The sequence below is a fragment of the Electrona antarctica genome (genome assembly GCF_951216825.1).
Source record: "Electrona antarctica genome assembly, chromosome: 12".
Lineage (NCBI taxonomy): Eukaryota > Metazoa > Chordata > Actinopteri > Myctophiformes > Myctophidae > Electrona > Electrona antarctica.
This window is the reverse complement of record NC_136793.1, coordinates 16,490,735-16,511,524: the sequence shown is the minus strand read 5'-3', so window position 1 is coordinate 16,511,524 and position 20,790 is coordinate 16,490,735. Positions and strand designations below refer to the sequence as shown.

General features: G+C 42.9%; 1 protein-coding gene across 1 annotated transcript; it reads right to left on the bottom strand.

Annotated features, from left to right (window-relative positions):
• Positions 1 to 706: 706 nt before the first annotated feature.
• Positions 707 to 18,220, bottom strand: ela3l (elastase 3 like; the record flags this gene model as incomplete). Its single annotated transcript, XM_079516854.1, has 8 exons — positions 707 to 724; positions 2,427 to 2,579; positions 3,259 to 3,404; positions 13,155 to 13,291; positions 14,714 to 14,842; positions 16,017 to 16,114; positions 17,051 to 17,139; positions 18,181 to 18,220. The coding sequence occupies 8 exons, from the start codon at positions 18,218 to 18,220 to the stop codon at positions 707 to 709; spliced, it is 810 nt and encodes a 269-aa protein (XP_079372980.1).
• Between the last annotated feature and the right edge of the window lie 2,570 nt (positions 18,221 to 20,790).

Genomic DNA, 20,790 nt, shown 5'->3' with positions numbered 1-20,790 from the left:
TGTGGTGTGGGCTTAACACTCACAATTCACAACCTATTGCTTATGATGAGTATATGAGGACACCTAGTGGACATGTGGTGTCATTTTTCCCCCCTAAGCTTTTTCTAAAAAAAATTCCTTTATCCAAGTGGTTCTCAAACCTTTTCATGAGAAAGAAGGATCACCAAAATGTTATGTATGGACCCCCCCCCCCCCCCCCCCCACACACACACACACACACACACACACACACACACACACACACTTAAAATAGAAAATGAAAATGTTGTTGCAGATGGTTTGGTAGATTCACAGCTGAGGAGCAGTTTATCTGTGCATGCACGCAGCACGCACACACACACACACACACACACACACACACACACACACACACACACACACAAAGATTTGAGTTAAATACGAAAACTATTTTTGCAAGAATGTTTCGGCACATCCCCAAGGACCCCGCTTTCAGGAGCAGAGACGTTTTACCCAACCTTGAGAGGGCATGGTGACAGAGTTGTGGGGAAATGCAATTGAACAGCAGCTTCCAATTCATCACAGTTCAACCCAGCGTTGACAGGTTCAGATCAATGTCTGCAATGTTTCTTCGATGGCTTTGCCGATACAACATTATTTTGTCTTTTGGGGAGTACAAAAGTGAACACAGACAACGAGACAAATGTGTTTTCGAGGGCCTTGTTTTATTGACCGTCCTCAGAACTACTTAGTTGTTCATCATAGTCTGGAAGAGAGAAAAAGACAGAACGACAATGAATCTGTTAGTTTCAACGACAACAAGAAAACAGCATTTCAGTTCAATGTCAATGCAAGTTGCTCAAACAATCACAAGAGTCAACTTACATACAGTTGTGGCATTTGATCTGAAAACTTTATACAAATGGCTCTTCATTTATCTGTTAGTAAAGACTACAAATGAATACATGGTTTCTACTCTGACAGTTGGTTGATTGATTGATTGATTGATTGATTACTTTATTAGTCAGCATTCAGCAATGAAAACAGTACATTAAAGGACCCCTTCAACACTTTTCAATCTATCTTCATATCATATGAGGCAGTTCAGAAACCAGTGACATCATCGTTAGGCAGATTTATTATTATTATTGATTTTTATTATTGTGAAAACGATGGCTTCCATTTTCGCATTGCAACATTTCAGGAATAGAAAGCCTGCAGTTTCTATTAGCTTGGATTCCCCATCGATGATGTTCCCCAGGAAGACTAGAGGCTCAGTCATGTGTCTCTAATGGGGATCCTTCAATAAACATAAACATGTCACTGGTGGACGGGTTTCTGAACTGCCCGGTGCCCACATCCCTCCTATTTGACACTGAGTAGACTGAGTAGAAAAAGATTTTTGAAAAAAGAGATTAGTGAGGACCAATTATATGAAGATAGGTTGAAAAGTGGTGAAGTGGTCCTTTAAGGTTAAAAGGATGTACAAAGGAGAAAAACAATTTTGTCATGTTTACATTTTTTTTTTTAAACAACAAAAAACAAAACATTCAAATAGTTCAATAGCCTACAAGCTCACAACATGTCGATGTAGGTCAGCAAGTTGAACTATTTAAAAATGGTTTTCCAAATAGTAAAATATGGCTAATAAGTTTAGGGATAAGGCTCGCAAGATACGGCCAAGCCTAAACCACACGAATGGGTCAAGACGCACCAAAACGGTTTTAGTGTGTTCGTCCCAGCGGTGTGATAGGCCTACTGTATGTCCTGTTGCACGATGGGATGGCTCATGGTGGCGCATGTCGACACTGCGACGCAAGTCGACCCAAGTGATTAAATTGGTTCAATTCAATGGTTGCTTGTAACTACATGCATCTACATGCGTCTACTCGAAACCATTTGGTTGCAAGGAGTTGCATGGCGACCCATTGGTGTGGTTTGGGCTTAAGACTAAATCAGAATTTTCTGTCAAAATTAACACTACATGCGCACGTGTGTGTGCTGTGTGTGTGCGTGTGTGTGTGTGTGTGTGTGTGTGCGCACGCGCGGGTGTCCTTTACCTCAGTAGTTCCCACACTTTTTCATGTCAAGGACCCCCAGATTGACACTCATTATTAGCCCGCGGACCCTCATTAGAAAATATATGCCAAGGAAGACCCATAAGAGAAGATTTTCACGGCTCTGGCAGTGATTTTCACCGATTTTCATTTCAAGGACCCCCAGGTTTGACCTGAATTAGGCTACGGACCCCCATTTAATTTCTATCTCTGGGAACCCGATACAGTATATTGTAAAATCAAAGTTATGGACCCTAACGGGTCCATTTGGTTCCATTTGTACACTCTCTGAGTTACAGACCCATAAGGGTCCATTTGGTTCCTAATTATCATTTAGCTGGGGACCCCCTGGAACTATCTCAAGGGCCCCTAGGGGTCCCCCGGTCCCCACTTTGGGAACCACTGCTGTACCTTGTCGATCCAGTCGTTGAAGGCGGACACGCGGGTGAACACGGTGGGCTTCTTCTCGTAGTTGCAGCCCAGGCCGGAGACGAAGCTGGCGATGCCGTGGACCTCCCACGTCCCCTCAGCGTTCTGACAGTTCAGCGGACCACCGGAGTCTCCCTGCAGGGGCACAGACAGACAGCAGTGATGGAAAAATGTTTTACTTACGTAAGTGAAAGTATCAATATTGCAATGTAGAACTATACTCCGTCACAGGTAAAAGTACGGAATTCAAAATGTACTTGAGTAAAAGTACTAAATTATTGCCATCAAAATGTACTTTAAGTGCCAAAAGTAAAAGTACTCATTATGCACAATGTGTAAATTCAAGTTTTAAAATGTATACAAATATTTGTGCCGTGAGCTTGTAGATCAGCTATTTTCAAATGGCCAAAATGTATATAGGGCTCAAGTGTTTAACCCATTTTGGACTGAGGCCGATTCTAAAAACGCTGTTTTCTGAAAAACTTCAAATATAGCAGCATCCAAAACTTTTACATTATTTAATACTGTAGACCTACATACTGTACAGAACCCCAAGAGGGGTTCCCGTCCAGAATGGGTTAATGTAGGCTATGTTTTATAATACCGGTAATAAAAGTAACTAGGAGGGGGCACGGTGGCACAGTTGGTAGTGCTGTCGCCTCACAGCTGTCTGTCTGTCTGTCCGTCTGCCATTCTGTCATACCCATGGGAAGATAACATGTAATTATGTCAGTGGACTGAGATATTTAATGATTCACTTAATTCACACAACACACACACACACACACACACACACACACACACAACCACTTACGTTGCATCCACCCACGATGCCGTCCCCTCCGGCACAGACCATGGTGGTACGGACCGCTATCCCCCACCAGTCGGGCTTAGAACAGGTGGCGTGGTCCGCCACGGGCATTAGAGCTTGCTGCAGTGCATCAGCGATTGGGCCTCCAGCTAGAGCACGCGCACGCACGCACGCACGCACGCACATTTGTACTGTTATACTGTACTTGTGAGGACATCAACAGTTTTTGACAGTGATTTTATGAATGCCATTTTTAATACTTTTGTGCTATTTCTACTTTTGTGCTATTTCGACAAAAAATAGCCGATGTAAAAGCCCACAATACCAGCACGATACCAGCTACGTGTGCAACTAATCTAAATCAGGGATAACTTTTCTATACAGAATATAAGATCTATAAGTTGTGAGCTTGTAGATCTATGGCAAAAAAAAACCTGGTGCAATTGTCATTTTACTTTGAAGTTTGAGCCTGAAACGGAAGGCTGCACGTTTCTGAACCAATCAGAGCATCGCATCCCGTCAGGCGATGGGACGGTGTACGCGCAATGCATGGAGTTTGTTTATTTTCAAGTCAGACAGTCGGCAAGCTCTACCAGTTTGCTGCTATGTGGCTTATATAGTTATTTCTACCTATAATGTTTTCAGATACATATTTTAGCATGCTGATTAATTCAAAAACGAGAAATACACTGTGAGTAGTTCTGTAATCATTAACAGCTGTGTTTGGATGAACGTGCAGCGATGGGAATCAAACAGGTGAATGAAATCAATATTCATTTTTATTCATGCATGCAACACTTGACACGTCATCACGCATCACGTTTTCGTTCAAAGGAAGTAATTAAAATTGGCTTTTTAAGGACTTTTGATATAAAAATACACAAAGGTGGAAATCTTCCCATTATTTTGGCATCCTTTAGGTATGCCCTTATGATGTTTCAGATATCCATAACTGCATTATGGATATCTAAAATCCACATTCTGGATATCTACAATTTAATTTTTCAATTGTATCTACAGTACAATGCAATTCTTACTAGTAGTAAGGGAATCCTATGAAAATCTGGGAACTAAATCGTTACCAAGAAATTTCTTCACCATTGTGTTTCTAAAGGTGTCTAATAACATGTACTAAAAGTTTGAAATTCAACTCCCGTGGGAAACCTCATAAAAAACAGCTCAAAGTCGGGGTACGGATAACCGATTTTCGAAAATTCTAAAGTGCATAAATTGGACTTTTTGGACTTTTGAGGGGTCAAACTAGGGTTTTTTCATGATTCTGAGTTGATTGCAAGCATTTATTTTTTACCAAGACCACTCCATAGTGGAAAAACTGCCACGCCCACTTTAGCATTTACATATGAAGTTGCATTTATTTCGATAACCATAATACTCAGAGAAAATACTGATCTACCATGTCAAATGCTTCAAGAGTCAATGTCTGAGTCTTCTTCAACACCATCATGACTAACATTCTTGCATGTAATGCCTTTACAAACTCCACATGCTGAGATGCACTTGACATCATTCTTCTTGCAGCTGCATCGCCGGTTGCTGCAATCTCCATTACAATTGCAGCTTGTGAACTGTAGTAGCTCCTCAGGAGCCATGGGGTCTAGTGTTGGAACTGGATCATAACCATGAACACCTAATGTCCATCCATAGTCACTGGGGTCCAGAGACATGCTCTGTAGAAGGATCCAGTCCCGGGTCTGTAGGTAGGCACGGAGAGAATGCTGTGCAGCTGCACCTTCTGTTGGAGGTAGATTCTCTGGTTTAATCAGCCCAGCCGCTGCCTTACGTGAGAAGATGTTGTATCGAATTGCACCCAGAGTAGTACCTGGTCCATGGTAAATGTACTGGAAGATCGCAGTACCAGCCTGAATCACTGCATCCTTGGTAGTGCGTATGTCAAGGAAGGTGTCCATATGTTCATCCATGTCCCCTGCACAAAACCTGCAAAAGAAAGAAGGTTTTGCAAATTTGTTTCAGATCTTTCAATATACAAATATTCCATTATGATATATCATCATTATTATTATTACTTGTCAAACAGAGTTGTTTTCCCATGGCCAGCGATAGCAGAAACCGTATCACACCCAGTGAAGGCGTGACAAAAGAGCAGGTAGTGTCTCTGTCTATCTGAGAGAGCTTCTCGGATCCTCTTGACATCATAAGAGCCCTTCGATGTGGTGAAGAAGATGGGGTGGTTAGTGCTTGAGCTATGGTGCACCAACATCACCAGCACGTCTGCGTCTTCTGCCCGCACCTGAAAATAGAATGCATGCAATGCATGTTCAACTATGTGATATAATGTAAAAATACTAGTCAACTCTTCTTTTAAAGTAGTCATAGCTAACACAAGTAAAACACCTACACAAATTGTACTGACCTCAACAGAGCCATCTGTAGCAGCAGCGAATGCCTCTCTCACAATCAAAGTGTCAGCATCATTGTCACTCTGCTCCACGGTGATGTGAACTTTCCGGAATGTTGAAGAGAGGAGGTGAATGAGCTCACTCTTGTTATGGGTGTTGTCCAAGAACTTTGCTCTTGGTGTCCAGTGTATCATATCCGGTCGAATCTGGAGATCACAGCATGACTTCTTGGTACGCCGGATGTGGTCATGATCTTTTGGCGATTTGCTATAGCCATCAAAGACCACAATGGTCTTTTGAGAGTTGCGGCCAAGACACTGCACGTAGCTTAGGTAACTGTTGGCAATCTCCTGCCAAGTCTGACTTTGTTCCCACTTCACCATGTAGAGAAGCCATCCGCCATCAACCACCAAAGTGGAGCAGGGTTGTTTAGTGAGTTCAAGCGGATCAGTCAACTCCTTCAGGCTAGTCTTGGAAAAGCCTGCCTTGTTCGCCTTGTTCATTTTCTGATCTTTGTTGCTGAAAAGGGACAATGGGACAGGAGTCAGCTCATAGTCCAAGCTTGTCTCAACTGTCATATCCCGTTGGGCAAAAATTATCAGTCGGTTGAACAACTTGAGTGAGTCAAGGTGAATCTTCTTCTCGTTGATCTTAGGAATCTTTCTGAGTGAAGACAGGGCTTGTACCTTTGACTTCACCTCCATGGTCGATGTCGCTGACTGTCCATCCAGCTTTATCTGCATCTCTCTTCCTACTTCAGCTGCTCTCTCAGCATTGACTGGGTCATCTCCTGTGCTTGTGAATCCTGTAGAGAAAGATACAAGCATATCCTTGTCTCTATCGTGGTCGAATGGGTTGTTCTCCTCGAACCATTGGAGGGCAAGTTCAACTGCTTCAGCATCTCGCTTCATCTGTGTTTTGAAAAGGTCTCTGTGGAGTGGAGCATGTTTCTTTACATCTTCCTCCATGCGCTGGTTGACATGGGAGAAATGACTGAGGGTGAGCACCCAGCACTTGTGGCCAGAATCACTGTTTCTCATCCTCCCTCTGCTCAGTCCACCTTCTGATTTGGCTGACTTCATTAATGTCTGCTCGATACAGATGTCACACCAGGTGCCAGACCAATCATGGCTTGAATAACGGACAACGTGGTTTCCATGGGAGGTGAAACTTTCGAAGGTGTCTTTGTAAGCAGGCAAAGTTTCGAGTTCCTTCATAAGTTGACAGTACAGCCGTGCACCTTTGGCATATTGATGATGGCCCGCTGCTGCAAAGATGTCCAGCATCGTGGTAACAATGCAGGACAGGTGCCCATTGTGGTCTGCAAGCCGCTCAGTTCGGATGAACATCTTCATCACATCCACCATGTGGTGGTACTGCACCCAGAGTGTAGGTGTTCTTCCTCCTTCAGTGAGTCTTTTGAAGTTTTCTTCAAACCTCTGTTCAAACAGTGCCACTACTCGATCTGTTTCTCTGGCTCCCATCTTCCCATCAGCTACCTTCTCCATGAAGGTCCTCATTTCAACAAGCTCCTCCTCAGTGAAGGCATGTTTCATGGTGTGCTGATAGATGGCTGCATCAATGAGGAGATGAGCACGAATTGCCTTGTCAAAACACCCTCCATCCAGGATGTGGCTGGCTGTCGTACTCCCTGGATAAATCAGCTGGATCAGCTCTAGTATTCCAGAATCCTCCATAATGTTACCTATGGATCCAAGGTAGGACTTCAGCAGGTGAAATCCACCCAACCTCGGAATGACGGGTAGATTGGCCTGCTTTATGATGTCCACAGCCTTCAGCCAGATCGGAAGATCGAACGTCACTATAGTGGCCCTGTCTGCAGAGAGCCGCATGCACTCTTTGAGAGTGGTGAAGATGGTGTTGTGGTCATTAGGGTCACCTTCGATGACTGGGAGGAAATCAATCTGCGTGCTCTGCTTGACATTATCTGCATGGATACTCTTCATCCAGCCATTCCAGTTGGAGTGTGGGAAGTCTGGATCCTGGGCTTTTGATCAATGGATGCACACACTGAAAAATAAATGTCTTTGTAGCTGTGATCAACAGAGAAAAAGGATGCAAATGGCTTCAGGCATGTCTGGTGCTCCAAACTTCCTCACTTTGAATGACAACTACAGCAACCACTACTAAACAATAACTAGGCCTATTTACCATGTCAAACAATAAAAAATAAACTCATTTAGTTTTAATTTACATGTACCCTGCAAGGGTAGGTGTGTGTGGGGTGGAGGGGGGCATTGGGGGGAGGTGAACGATAGCGGGAAAAGTGGGTGCGGCCGTTTTTCCACCAGGGAGTGGTCTTGGTAAAAAATAAATGCTTGCAATCAACTCAGAATCATGAAAAAACCCTAGTTTGACCCCTCAAAAGTCCAAAAAGTCCAATTTATGCACTTTCGAATTTTCGAAAATCGGTTATCCGTACCCCGACTTTGAGCTGTTTTTTATGAGGTTTCCCACGGGAGTTGAATTTCAAACTTTTAGTACATGTTATTAGACACCTTTAGAAACACATTGGTGAAGACATTTCTTGGTAACGATTTAGTTCCCAGATTTGCCAAATACCTGATAAAATTCCCTTACTATAGGATAAACTACCATTTCAGATTTCAGAAAAAACAAAAAAAAACAAAAAACAAAAAAAACATTCCAGACATCCATATGTTTGGTGTGCATCATGCATATGTTTAAATCTTAACACGCTAAAGCTGACCTCTACATGTTTGATCTTAACCCTATAACATAGCGCACAACCATTAAAAGAACAATTTCTCCAGGAAAATGGTCCCCGAAATGTTGTTTGCACGCACACACAGCAGCGCATTATGCATGTGTACACTGAGACAGCTGTCAGATATGCACTACAGCGTGTCCCCAGGCAATGATTATACAGTACACTGGTGGAAGAGGTACTCTGAGTATTATTATCATCATCATCATCATCATCATCATCATCATCATCATCATTATTATTATGTTAAAGTAGGAATGGCACAATGTAGAAATACTTCAAGTAAAGAGCCTATTTTCAAAATAATTATGACTTGAGTAAAAAAGTGATATTGGTTGTTAAGAACCAAAAAAGCTCTTTCAAAAGTTGCAAAACCTTTTTCGAAAATAGGAGACAGAGGAGCTAGGTAGCAGAGAGCTTGTAGAGATGCTGTTCTTTTTTTCTTCTTTTTTTTTTTACCAGAAATGTAGACATTCAAATGTTCAAAGTAAACAAAATGTGAACACAGTCAGTACTTGTACTGGTAACGGGGTATTTCTACATGGTGATATTGCTTTTACTTTTACTTAGGTAACAAATCAGACATTTTCATGCTCGCAGGAGACAGCCTGTCAGACATGCATTACATCGTGTCCACGGGCGATGAAATACATCATCACTCGGCCGCTGGAAACCTCATATGTCCAAAACCGTTACTTGTCAGGTGATGGAATGGAAATCTTCATGGAATGGTGAAAATTGCAGATCCACAAGCACACAGCACGTTGCATCGCGACACGTTGTGAGCTTGTAGATTGAGGCGTTAACCTTTGCTTTTATATGAAATATCCAAGACTATTAAGATTTTATGGAAGATGGTTCATATTGCTGGTTTGCCCACTTCAGATGCTCTAATCTGAAATAATAACCAAAATAGCCTAAATCTACAAGCTGTCAGCCTGTCAATACATCGCAGACATTGAGAGCTTGTAGATAGAAGACATGCATGGCTTCAATGGAGTCCAAATGACTGAAATCAGTCGTGGCGACAGACATTTTGAATCCATGAGTTGGGCTTTAATTTAGGAAAAAGTGTAAAGAGTTGAAGGGTGGAGATACAAGGTTTCTACCTGTCGACAGCAACGATGTCAGTGTTCAATCCATGGAGGCATTTACCGGGATGTGATGCTGCTAGACAGTGTGTGCGTGCGTGCGTGCGTGCGTGCATGTGTGCCGCCGGCACAAGGATTGTTTTTCTCCGTGCTTGACTTGTGTAATACATGATGCAACACGCATGACCGCTTATAGATCCATAAACACAATCACACATACATCTTGTCGCTGTCGAGCAGAAACCGCTTATCTCCATGATTTAATGCTTTGTGTTTTTCCGTAGTGATTACGAAGACAAGGTCGGAAATGAGTGAAGTGCTCAATGTACAACTTTGAGAACATTTTACTTTACAGTGTTTAAAGTGCTTCAATTTTTTTTTACATGTTATACTCGATACAACATCACAGAGGAAGCACTTTTTATTTCTCTACTCCACTTCTTTGATAGCTGTAGTTTCCAGTTACGTTTTAGTCATTTAGATTAGCCTACTAATAGAAATCCATCCATCCATCCATCCATCTTCAACCACTTATCCGTAGTCGGGTCGCGGGGGCAACAGCTCCACCAGAGAGCTCCAGACTTCTCTCTCCAGAGCAACATTAGTGACTTCCTCCTGCGCCTTGGTCTGCCCCGGGGTCTCCTCCCAGTGGGGCATGCCTTGAGGACCTCCCTAGGGAGACGCCCGAGAGGCATCCTAACCAGATGCCCGAACCACTTAAACTGGCTCCTTTCCAGGCGAAGAAGCAGCAACTCTACTCCGAGTCTCTCTTGCGTGACTGAACTTCTCACCCTATCTCTAAGGGAGATGCCATTCAGCCACCCGTTGAAGAAAACTAATTTTGTCCGCTTGTATTCGCAACCTTATTCTTTCGGTCATGACCCACACTTCATGACATGAGATTGCTCGGTACACAGAGAGTTTTGCCTTCTGGCTCAACTCTTTTTTCATCACAACAGTGCGGTACGCCAGTACAGCAACTGCAATAGGCCTATCTCACAGCCCCCTTTCCACGCCCCCTTCCGGTAGCTAGTGGTGTCATTTAACATTAGGCATTTACACTTTTTTTCTCTGGAGAATCTAAGTACATTTCCTAATGTTAAAATGTCAAAGACCGATAATAATATGAAGAAAACACAATGGTATAACAACTCAAATAAGTAGAATAAACCTTACCTTTACAAAACGGTAGTTTGTGGCTTGTGAAAATACCTCTTTTAACATGGAAGTCTATGGACCGCAGAAAAAGTAACACCATTAGCTCCAAAAGGGGGCGTGGAAAGGGGGCGGGGAAGTGCTGTGAGATAGGCCTATACCGCCCCTGCCGCTCCGATTCCCCGGCTGATCTCCTCCTCCATCCTCCCCTCACTCGTGAACAAGACCCCGAGATAATTAAACTCCTTCACCTGGGGTAATGCCTCATTCCCTGCCTGGACTGCACAATCCACTAATAGAAATCAAACATGAATTAAAAGATGATGTATCAAATAGGTTAATAGCCAGCAGCACAGATAGTAGGCCTGTAATTAAAATCAGCCCCACCTTTAACCAGTTGCAACATTGAAGAGATTAATTAATTAATCCATTCCTAATTACAATACACTATAACCTTCTGTCAGTGCAGGGAAGTTGATCGTGGAAAACCTTCACTGCTTTTAAAAACAAAAAGGTTTACTAGAGCGCAAATCCTGCAACCATTGTACAGTATAAAAAGACTGCATGGTCTCTGACTAACTTAGGTCCTTGCAGAATGCAGACTGGACATGTTTATTTTGGACGGAGGAAAAACACCACAACTATAATAAATTGTCGCTGTCGGAAAGAAATCTCTTATCACCATACTATTTAAATTTATATTCTTTCATAAATTAACGCCTATACTTGATCATACTACAGCAAGAGCAGCAACGTTAGCAGATTCACAAGCTCAAAACGCAGCACGAAGTGATGCATTTTGAGCTTGTATTTGAATTGGCTTGCGTTTGAAATTTTGAATATTGAATTTGAATCCTGAAAAGTAACACTTGAGGTTTCCACCCGACAGAGACTAAATACAATGTTGAACGATATATAGTTAACGTTATCGTTATAGCTACTGTGCAGTGCTCAGTGTAAAACAGCCCTTACTAGGGTCAAATACAGTAGATTTACCTCTTCCACGACTGCACATCGCGCATACATACTAGTGATGCGCGGGCTGACCTGTAACCTGTGGGGTCCCGCAGGGCGGGCTGAGCCGAGTCAAGATGCCGAGTCAAGATATTTTAACTTTATCAATTGGCGAGCTGGGTTGGGGTGGGTTAAATAATGTATAATGAGATTTCACTTGTCCTGAGAGGAAGTTTGGTAAATATAAAATCAAGAGTGCACACTGCAGCCTACCGGAGTGTTGTGGAGCTGTGCTGTGCTTAGCTGTGCTTCACCATGGCTAACTTATTGTATGGACGTTGATCTCCTCCTTTCACCAATAAATCCAAAAGCAGTGTGACTGTGAATACTTCCACGGTCGGCCTTACTAAAAGGTAACCTCTCCGTCCACTCTCAATAATCTCTGCCATATCGCACACATGCGACAAATGAATGTGAAGGACAAGACCAGTCTGTCCTTCACTGTGTTACACTAGCCCCGTTAGATACCTCACCGAGAAGAGGTTTCGTGTCAGGATATCCCTGCATAGGTCAAAATCGAGCCCTCCAAAAAATAAATAGAAAGTCGTATCGTATCGTATCGTATCGTATCGCATCCATAAAGTATAGGTATTTCCGGAGAGCTACAGATGATAGAATTTGGAGTGGAAAGTAAAAAGTTTGGGGCGAGGTGAAACAACCGCTTAAATCAGGCTTAAATAGTTTATTTTAGTCAGCATGTGGCCAGTCAATCCCCGTTATTTATTCTACCCCCCTTATTTTACACTCTCAAGAGTTAAAGATCTATAAGGGTCCATTTGGGTACCAACTCTCCATAATTGTTCTGGGACCACCTGGAACCGCCTCAAGGACCACTGATGGTCGCAAGACTCTCAACCACTGGTTGAGAACCATTTCTGTACAACACATCACGAGCACATGTATAAATACTGTTAGGTAAATATGCCCACAGGGCCGTCATTAAGGAGTGAAAAGTGTAATGATTCATAAGGACCTGAGGCTGTTGTATGTGTGCATAGAAGGTGTGTGCATAGATACATAATGTGAATTATAATCATCTGTACATGTTTTAGCCTAGTAATACATATTCTGTACCCTCTTAAAACATTTTTTTTGTGTGAAAATGTCAATACAGGCTATTATCAGTAACAGGGAGGGAGACAAGCTGTAACTCAAGTTCTTTGGTAGAATAGAAAATACATTTTCAGGTGGCTTGCCGAATTTCAGCCAATCACGAGAGATCAGCTTAACCATGTGGAAGTGTTCCAGTTCCAATTTTGGTCTGCTACATAATCTTTGTGTCAATTTCATGTTACCAATTTTCATTCGAAATAACAGATTTTTCTTTCCTTTTAGTGATAACCTACTACTTTCGGAAAAACGCAGCGAAAGAACGTACCAGTGTGCAACCACCTTTACTGATGTAGAAGGCATTTGTAGAAGAGCAGGTACAGCAGGTACTTACTGTAGAGGCGTCCCCAGCCAGTGATGTAACAGGGGTACAGGTTGGACAGGAGCGTACCAGGTACTTACTGTAGAGGCGTCCCCAGCCAGTGATGTAACAGGGGTACAGGTTGGACAGGAGCGTACCAGCCGCCGGGATGCAACCCAACTGCACCTGGTCACTGAGAGTCACCGACTCTGACAGCTTGATGAGAGCGATGTCATTACTGAGAGAGGGAGAGAGAGAGAGAGAGAGAGAGAGAGAGAGAGAGAGAGAGAGAGAGAGAGAGAGAGAGATATCTTACAAGGAGACATTTATTTTTGCAGCCTCCGTTCTTAAAACAAAACAAGACTATACCATATAGAATAAAGGTCACAAGGTCACCAAAATAGTCTGTATAAAGCATAATACCCCTGAAAGCAACCCTGTATAAATCTATAGATGGGGTGCTACACCAGAATGTTGCGCTCTGTACTTAACATCAGCAAGAATGTACATGTTACCAACGGTATCCTGGAATGAGCCAGGACGAATGAGACTAGCAGGACACTGCTAAAGACACCAAAGAAGTGCCAGCCAGCAAATTGGTGCTGTGATGGGAACCAACACACGGGTGACGTAGACCTCCCCATTAACATACGTGGATGTACACGAGCTGGCCAGACGTACGGAGAACCAGGATGACTGGAGGTGATGAAGGGCTAGCTCATCTGAGCCAAGGACGAATCTCAAGAGATAATCTGCCTATTAGAACATGAGATAACTGCTGTCAAGATGATACCCTTTAGCCGTGACGCTGCCTGCTAAAGGAAAAAGGCCATCAGAGGGCACTGAAATCAGCTAGGGCACCATTGTCTCCAGAGGCGTGATGAAGCCATGTGCAACAGCAGGCTGCTTCATGGCAATCTGCCCATTACGCAGGGCACTCAGCGCTTAGCGAACCGCCTACGCACCGGAGTACAGTAGTGCATGCACTGTACTCTCCCATTGCACACTAATGTGAGTTGCAAATGTCAGCCTGACGCGTGCGTCTTCTGGCGTCAAAGTGTTTTAATGTTAGGTTGTCTGCTGGCTGCTGCTTCCAGTATGCCAAAGCAATTTCCTCTAGATAGTGTTGGTTGTCGGGCAATTAAGAAACCTCAAATATTTATAAATAGATTTTGTACAATATACATCATATACAATAAGAGGTTTGCACAAAGGTATAGTGAAAATAGCCGATGTGCAAGTGTTGCCTTTAGTAGTGTCTCTTAGCAAGATTCTAAAGTGAGTAAGTGAGTGGGGTCCCAGTTCAAATATTATTATTTTGGGGGGTTAATTCACGGCCTGAAACATTTGGGAACCCTTGATGTACAGTGGTGGAATTGTGGAAAAAAGTGAAAAAAGTAAGTGTAAGTATCAATACTACAATATAGAAATACTGTGAAAAAGTCTGGAATTCAAAATGTACTTGAAAAAGTTCAAATAAATGTAGTGGAGTAAAAGTACAATATTTGCATCCAATATGTACAGTAGCAGAGTAGAACTCAAGGTATTTGAAATTGCAAGTACTCCAGTAAAGTAAAAGTACCTGAAAATGTTACTTAAGTACAGTATAGGCTACTTGAGAAAATGTACTTCCCACCACTGGGCTTTTGCCCTTCCTTACCCGAATGCCACAAAGATCTGGTTCAACTTCTCATGGACGATGAGCTTCTCAGGGAGGATGGCCTTGGAGCCGGACTCCTCCACCACCAGGTTGTGCTTCCCAACGAACACCCTGTAGGACAGCTTGGTGCTGGGACAGACGAGAGACAAGAGAGGACAGACCATTAGAACACCCTGTAGGACAGCTTGGTGCTGGGAGAGACGAGAGACAAGAGAGGACAGACCATTAGAGAACACCCTGTAGGACAGCTTGGTGCTGGGACAGACGAGAGACAAGAGAGGACAGACCATTAGAGAACACCCTGTAGGACAGCTTGGTGCTGGGAGAGACGAGAGACAAGAGAGGACAGACCATTAGAACAACCCGTAGGACAGCTTGGTGCTGGGACAGACGAGAGACAAGAGAGGACAGACCATTAGAGAACACCCTGTAGGACAGCTTGGTGCTGGGACAGACGAGAGACAAGAGAGGAGAGACCATTAGAACACCCTGTAGGACAGCTTGGTGCTGGGAGAGACGAGAGACAAGAGAGGAGAGACCATTAGAACAACCCGTAGGACAGCTTGGTGCTGGGACAGACGAGAGACAAGAGAGGAGAGACCATTAGAACAGGTAGTGCCGTGGCACCAGTCCAGGGGTGGCTCGGAACACTTTGATAATATTCAGAATTCATCACTTCAGTTTGGTATAGACCACTCTATTCTATACTTAGTAAAACAGACATGAGTTTCAATGTACATTGCACAGCTTTTGGGATTAGAAAAGGTAAAAAAAGATATATATCATTTTTATTTATTATTTAATACCAGTTTAGCTAAAAGTACAGTTATACCATGAAGCTAAAAGGATAACGGGCCCTGAGGGCTTGTTTCCATTGTGGTCCTCCTGTGTAGCCTACATTCATTTCTAAGCTGACGGGGGCGGTATTGAGTTCACAAGTTGACAATACAGCCGCCATCTGGGATTGTGCAAGGATTGGCCTACACATCCCGCCCGCGGGCGCAGCTACCACACGTCATGTAGACGCGTCAATATGAGTGACAGACAGTCCCATCCAATCACCTGCCAAGTAGCTTGAAAAGGGACAGCTTTCTTCAGCGATTGGGCTACAGAGATCCCAGATGTGAGACACAATATGAAGCAAGCGTCTCTTCCATCTGGCGGAGTCAGGTTAATTCACCAAGACAAAAAAGACATACAATACGATACTAACAGTAAGTGTGTTTGTGTGTGTGTGTGTGTGTGTGTGTGTGTGTGTGTGTGTGTGTGTGTGTGTGTGTGTGTGTGTGTGTTGAGTCCTTACTTGATGCAGTGGGCGGCGGTCATGACCCAGTTGGCAGCAATCAGAGACCCTCCACAGGTGTGTCTCCACTCACCATCCCTCTCATACTGCAGAGAGACCTGCAGACAGACAGACAGACAGACAGACAGACAGACAGACAGACAGACAAGTGGTAAATGTTAGTTTTCACTTTTTTCCACATGTGTGCCTTCGTTTAGTTTATTCTTGTATGCAATGTCTTTTAATCAGCTTTTATTACAGTACTTGAAAAAAGGCTTGGATTTGGCATTTAGCATTTATTGGTTTTAGGTCTTTTAATTTTTTATTGAGGGTATTTCTCAGGAATGAAATGACATTCAAAAAAGGTCAGAAAGATTAGGGTTAATAAAAACAAGACATGCCATGCAAAACATTATCCACTATTACAATTGGCATAGCTAAAATAACTTTTGGAGTGCAACTCTTTTCCGAACACATTTATGCCCATAGCCTCATTATTATTCGTAAAGACAATGAGAGAACAGCTAGCAACCAACATGGTATAGTCCAATTTAATCCTGCTAGGATGTGCCAGTGCTGTTGGCTCAGAACACGGACGTTGTTGCTGCTGGCAGGTCTTGTGTGAACCGCTGAAGGTCACTGTTTTTTACACTTTGTGTGTGTGTGTGTGTGTGTGTGTGTGTGTGTGTGTGTGTGTGTGTGTGTGTGTGTGTGTGTGTGTGTGTGTGCGTGCGCGTGTGTGCGTGTGTGCGAGTGTGTGTCGGTTCCCCAGATAAACTCCTCCTCAGCTGTGAATTCAAGCCATCTGCAACAACCATGCTCATCTGTTTTCTGTGCTAAACCCCAGAAATTAATATTCTTGGCGTTTTTTATAATTAACCATAATATCATGTCAGGTGGGAACCTCTTAAAATCGTTGCTGTCAGGTGGGAACCTCTTAAAAAGCAGTACAAGAGCTTTGGGGGACTGTGTATGTGTGCGTTTGTGCGTTTGTGCGTGCGTGCGTGCGTCTGTGTGTGTGCGTGGCGTGCATGCGTGCGTGTGTTAGCACATACCTGCCAGGGCCAACTATGGGGCTTGGCATCGACTCCGTTGACCACACGGGTGGTCAGGGGCTCGATGGGAGGGGTGCCGCACCCGAGGGCTGGAGACAGAGAGAGGTGGAAATTAGGCAATTATTTCATATTGTCAGGCATTAACCTCTTATCTGCGTATTTGAAAAAAACTTCAAAAACTCGTTTTTTCGATGATGCCGATCCACAAGCGTGTAGATCTGCTACTTTTTATACCTTTGTGTAACGCTTTAGTATGATCAAGTAGGGCATTAATCTACAACAAAACATACAACATTTGAAAATGGAGATAAGAGGTTTACAAGTGCCGGACGGGACGGCAATGATTTAGTGTATACCGTATGTTTCAAATGTACACAAAAAACATGTGTATGTTAATACAATATAACTTAATAATACAAGTGGAGTGGTTGTATTTTATCCCTCTTCTATTGAGACATTTAGATCGTGTCAAAGGTCATGTCTCACATAGACACAGGGTCTGACACACATTTTGACCTGATTTATTCAATTTATCCCCCTGAGCAAGCAGGCAGGTTCTATTAGTTCAATGGTAAAAATGTCAGCACAGGTTCAAATCCGGGGTAGAATAAGAAAGCTATATAGTGCAGCTCTACTGTAAGTGAAAGTATAGGTACTCATATAGTACTTATTCCAGGACAAGACTGAGCCGTTATGACGATCGATGCAGAGAGAGAGAGAGAGAGAGAGAGAGAGAGAGAGAGAGGGAGGGAGGGAGGGAGGGAGAGAGGGAGAGAGAGAGAATGCATGCATGGTTTTAAAAGTGGGGTCCAGGGAAATTCCTTATACTGTAGCATCAAAAATTGTCTAGCCACTTTAACCCTATTTTATAGTTCGGCTATATAGAAAAAAGTTATGAGATTGTGCACCTGCTATTTTAACTGTATTTATTTTTGCATATGAAATGTGTTTGGGAAAAGTTTGAGTAATTGCAATACGAATATAAATACAGATCAATTTGGGGGTCCTCGAAACGAAAACGAGAACCACTGCACTGACATACTGACAGAACATAGGGAGGTAGATAGAGAGAGACAGAGAGAGAGAGAGAGAGAGAGAGAGAGAGAGAGACAAACACCAGATGTTCTTACCAGCAGCTATGAACAAAGAGGCCAGCACAATGGGGATCATGTTGATTGATGCTTGAGCTGGAGGGACATCACCACTCCAGCGCGCCTTTTAAACCCCCACACCGTGGGCTATACACCCGCCTTCCACGCGCAGCCGTACGCGGCCCCTAGCCCCCTACCCACCTATACCTCCCCTTCCATATGAACCCCCACCCGTACACGCCCCCCATGCCTCCCAAGCCCCCCCCTAGCCCTATAGAAGGTGAGGCTAGCGGCGGTGGACTCGATCCCAGCAGTATACTTGAGGCAAAGTATAGATACTTTTTTTAAATAATATACTTATATTCAAAAGTGTCAATATTTGTCGTAGTGGAGTGAAAGTAAAAAAATAAAAAAATAAAAAAATACAAATAAAGTACTGATACTCAAGTAGGCTACAACATGTCCTTAGATACAGTACTAAAGTAAATGTACTTTGTCACTTGTCCCACCACTGCCAGCCTTAATCCACACGTAGCAATGGAGAGTGGCCAATGACGGACGGACGGAGGGACGGACGCGACTGCGGCACACCTGACCTGACTGACCCCGGCCAAGCAGGTGTGTTTCCTGGAACAATTCGCATGACCTTCAACTTGAAACAAACTCTATAATCTACTCGTATGACCCGTAGAAGCCTGTGGTTTCAGTTGTGTTGGTGAGAGCATTCTTTACCAACTCAACCTCTACACACAGTGGATTGTAGACCTGTTGTAACTGTTGTTATGTACCGTTCAATCCAGGAGACACCTCTGTGTCTCATTAGCTGTTGCTATACAATGCAATCTATCTATCTATCTATCTATCTATCTATCTATCTATCTATCTATCTATCTATCTATCTATCTATCATGGCTCCACTTAAATTCTAATTGTTCTTAGCTAAACACCAATAGCAAAATACGTTTTCATGTCAAGGACCCCAGAATTGAGATGCATTTGGCCGCGGACCACCCATCAAAAGTCCCTAAAAAGCCAATTCTAATTACTTCCTGTGAACAAAAACGTGATGACATACGTTTACTCTTATGAATATAAATGAATCTTAATTTCATTCACCTGTTTGATCCCTATAGCAGCACGTTCATTGAAACACACCTGATTTTAATTACAGAGCTACTCCGTTTTGAATCTCATTCAAAATGACATCCAGGCAGTGTATTATTAGCCTACTCATTTTAAACTTAATCAGCACGGTAAAATATGTATCTGAAAACATTATAGGTTCGAAATTAGCCATAGTAGCAAACATGCTTGACTGTCTCTCTCTAACTTGTAAACAAACAGTAGTGCTGCTACACGGGTGCAATGATTGAGATTCTAATGTCCCATAGCCTGAAGGTATGGGCCTATGTATGATTGGTTGCTTCCGACAACTGACCTCATAGGCTGAATAATTTTACTTTGCCGGTTGTCCAAAACTGCTGAATCACTCTCTTCTGCGTAAGCACATCGACACATTTGATGCCATCGATCGCCATCAACAACTTTATCAGATAGACCAGTGGTTTTCAACCCTTTTCATATCAAGGTCCATTATTTATTCGGCATTTGCGCCCTCTCAGAGCCAACAACGCATACAATATTGCTATCATTGGGTAAGAGTTTGTTCACAATTCCATGCTGTATTGACGCGGTACCATTGGAGAGACAACAGGCAAACTGTTTCTACTTCTACATTCTCTAATCGTGTAGACTTCTTGTAATAAGTAATGCAGTGGTTACCAACTCTTAATTATTTAGCTGGGGACCACCTGGAACCCCCTCCAAGGAGGGGGGATTAAATAACGCACCTACTTGATCATACTACAGCGTCGCACAAAAGTATCAACAGTGGCAGATACAAGCTCGAAAGCTTACAGATCTCATTTGAAGATTAATTGCGTAATATGCAACATTGTTTTCTCCGTTGCCTGCTACCAACGCACTGCCATTCCGACTCGCCGCATTACTAACCCTGTCCCTAACCCTAAACCTAACCCTGTCCCTAACCCTAAACCTAACCGCACGCGGAAGCCACATAGTCGGAATGGCGGTGCGTCGGAATGCCACTCTGTCCACAATGATAATGATAATGAACTTTATTTATATAGCACTTTTCAGAGCAAGGCTCCAAAGTGCTGTACAGTACAAGGTTAAAAAACAAAACAAAAACAGAAACAACATATAGCAAGTCACAATCAAGAGCAGTTTAAAAGCGAGAAACACAAAGGGAAAAAAGACAAAAAAATTAAAAATAAATATATATATATATCAACAGTTGGAAATGTACAGTCTCCTATAGCAAGGGTAAAAAACATTCTATGTAGAGGTGAGTCTTTAAAAGTGACTTGAACACAGGCACAGATGGTGCTAGCCTTACATGCACCGGTAGAGCATTCCACAATCTGACGGTTCTCACTCAACAGTAAACAAACCAACATGCAGTAAGTGTTTACAGGGTATATGCACATTTCTAAAGTGACAATTTAAGGACTTTTAAGACTTATATTTTAACTTTAGGTTTATTTATTGTTTCATTGCATCTAAAGTAGTAATCAACAAACTATACTATAAAAAACGTCAAACATATTACCCAAGAAATAGACAGAA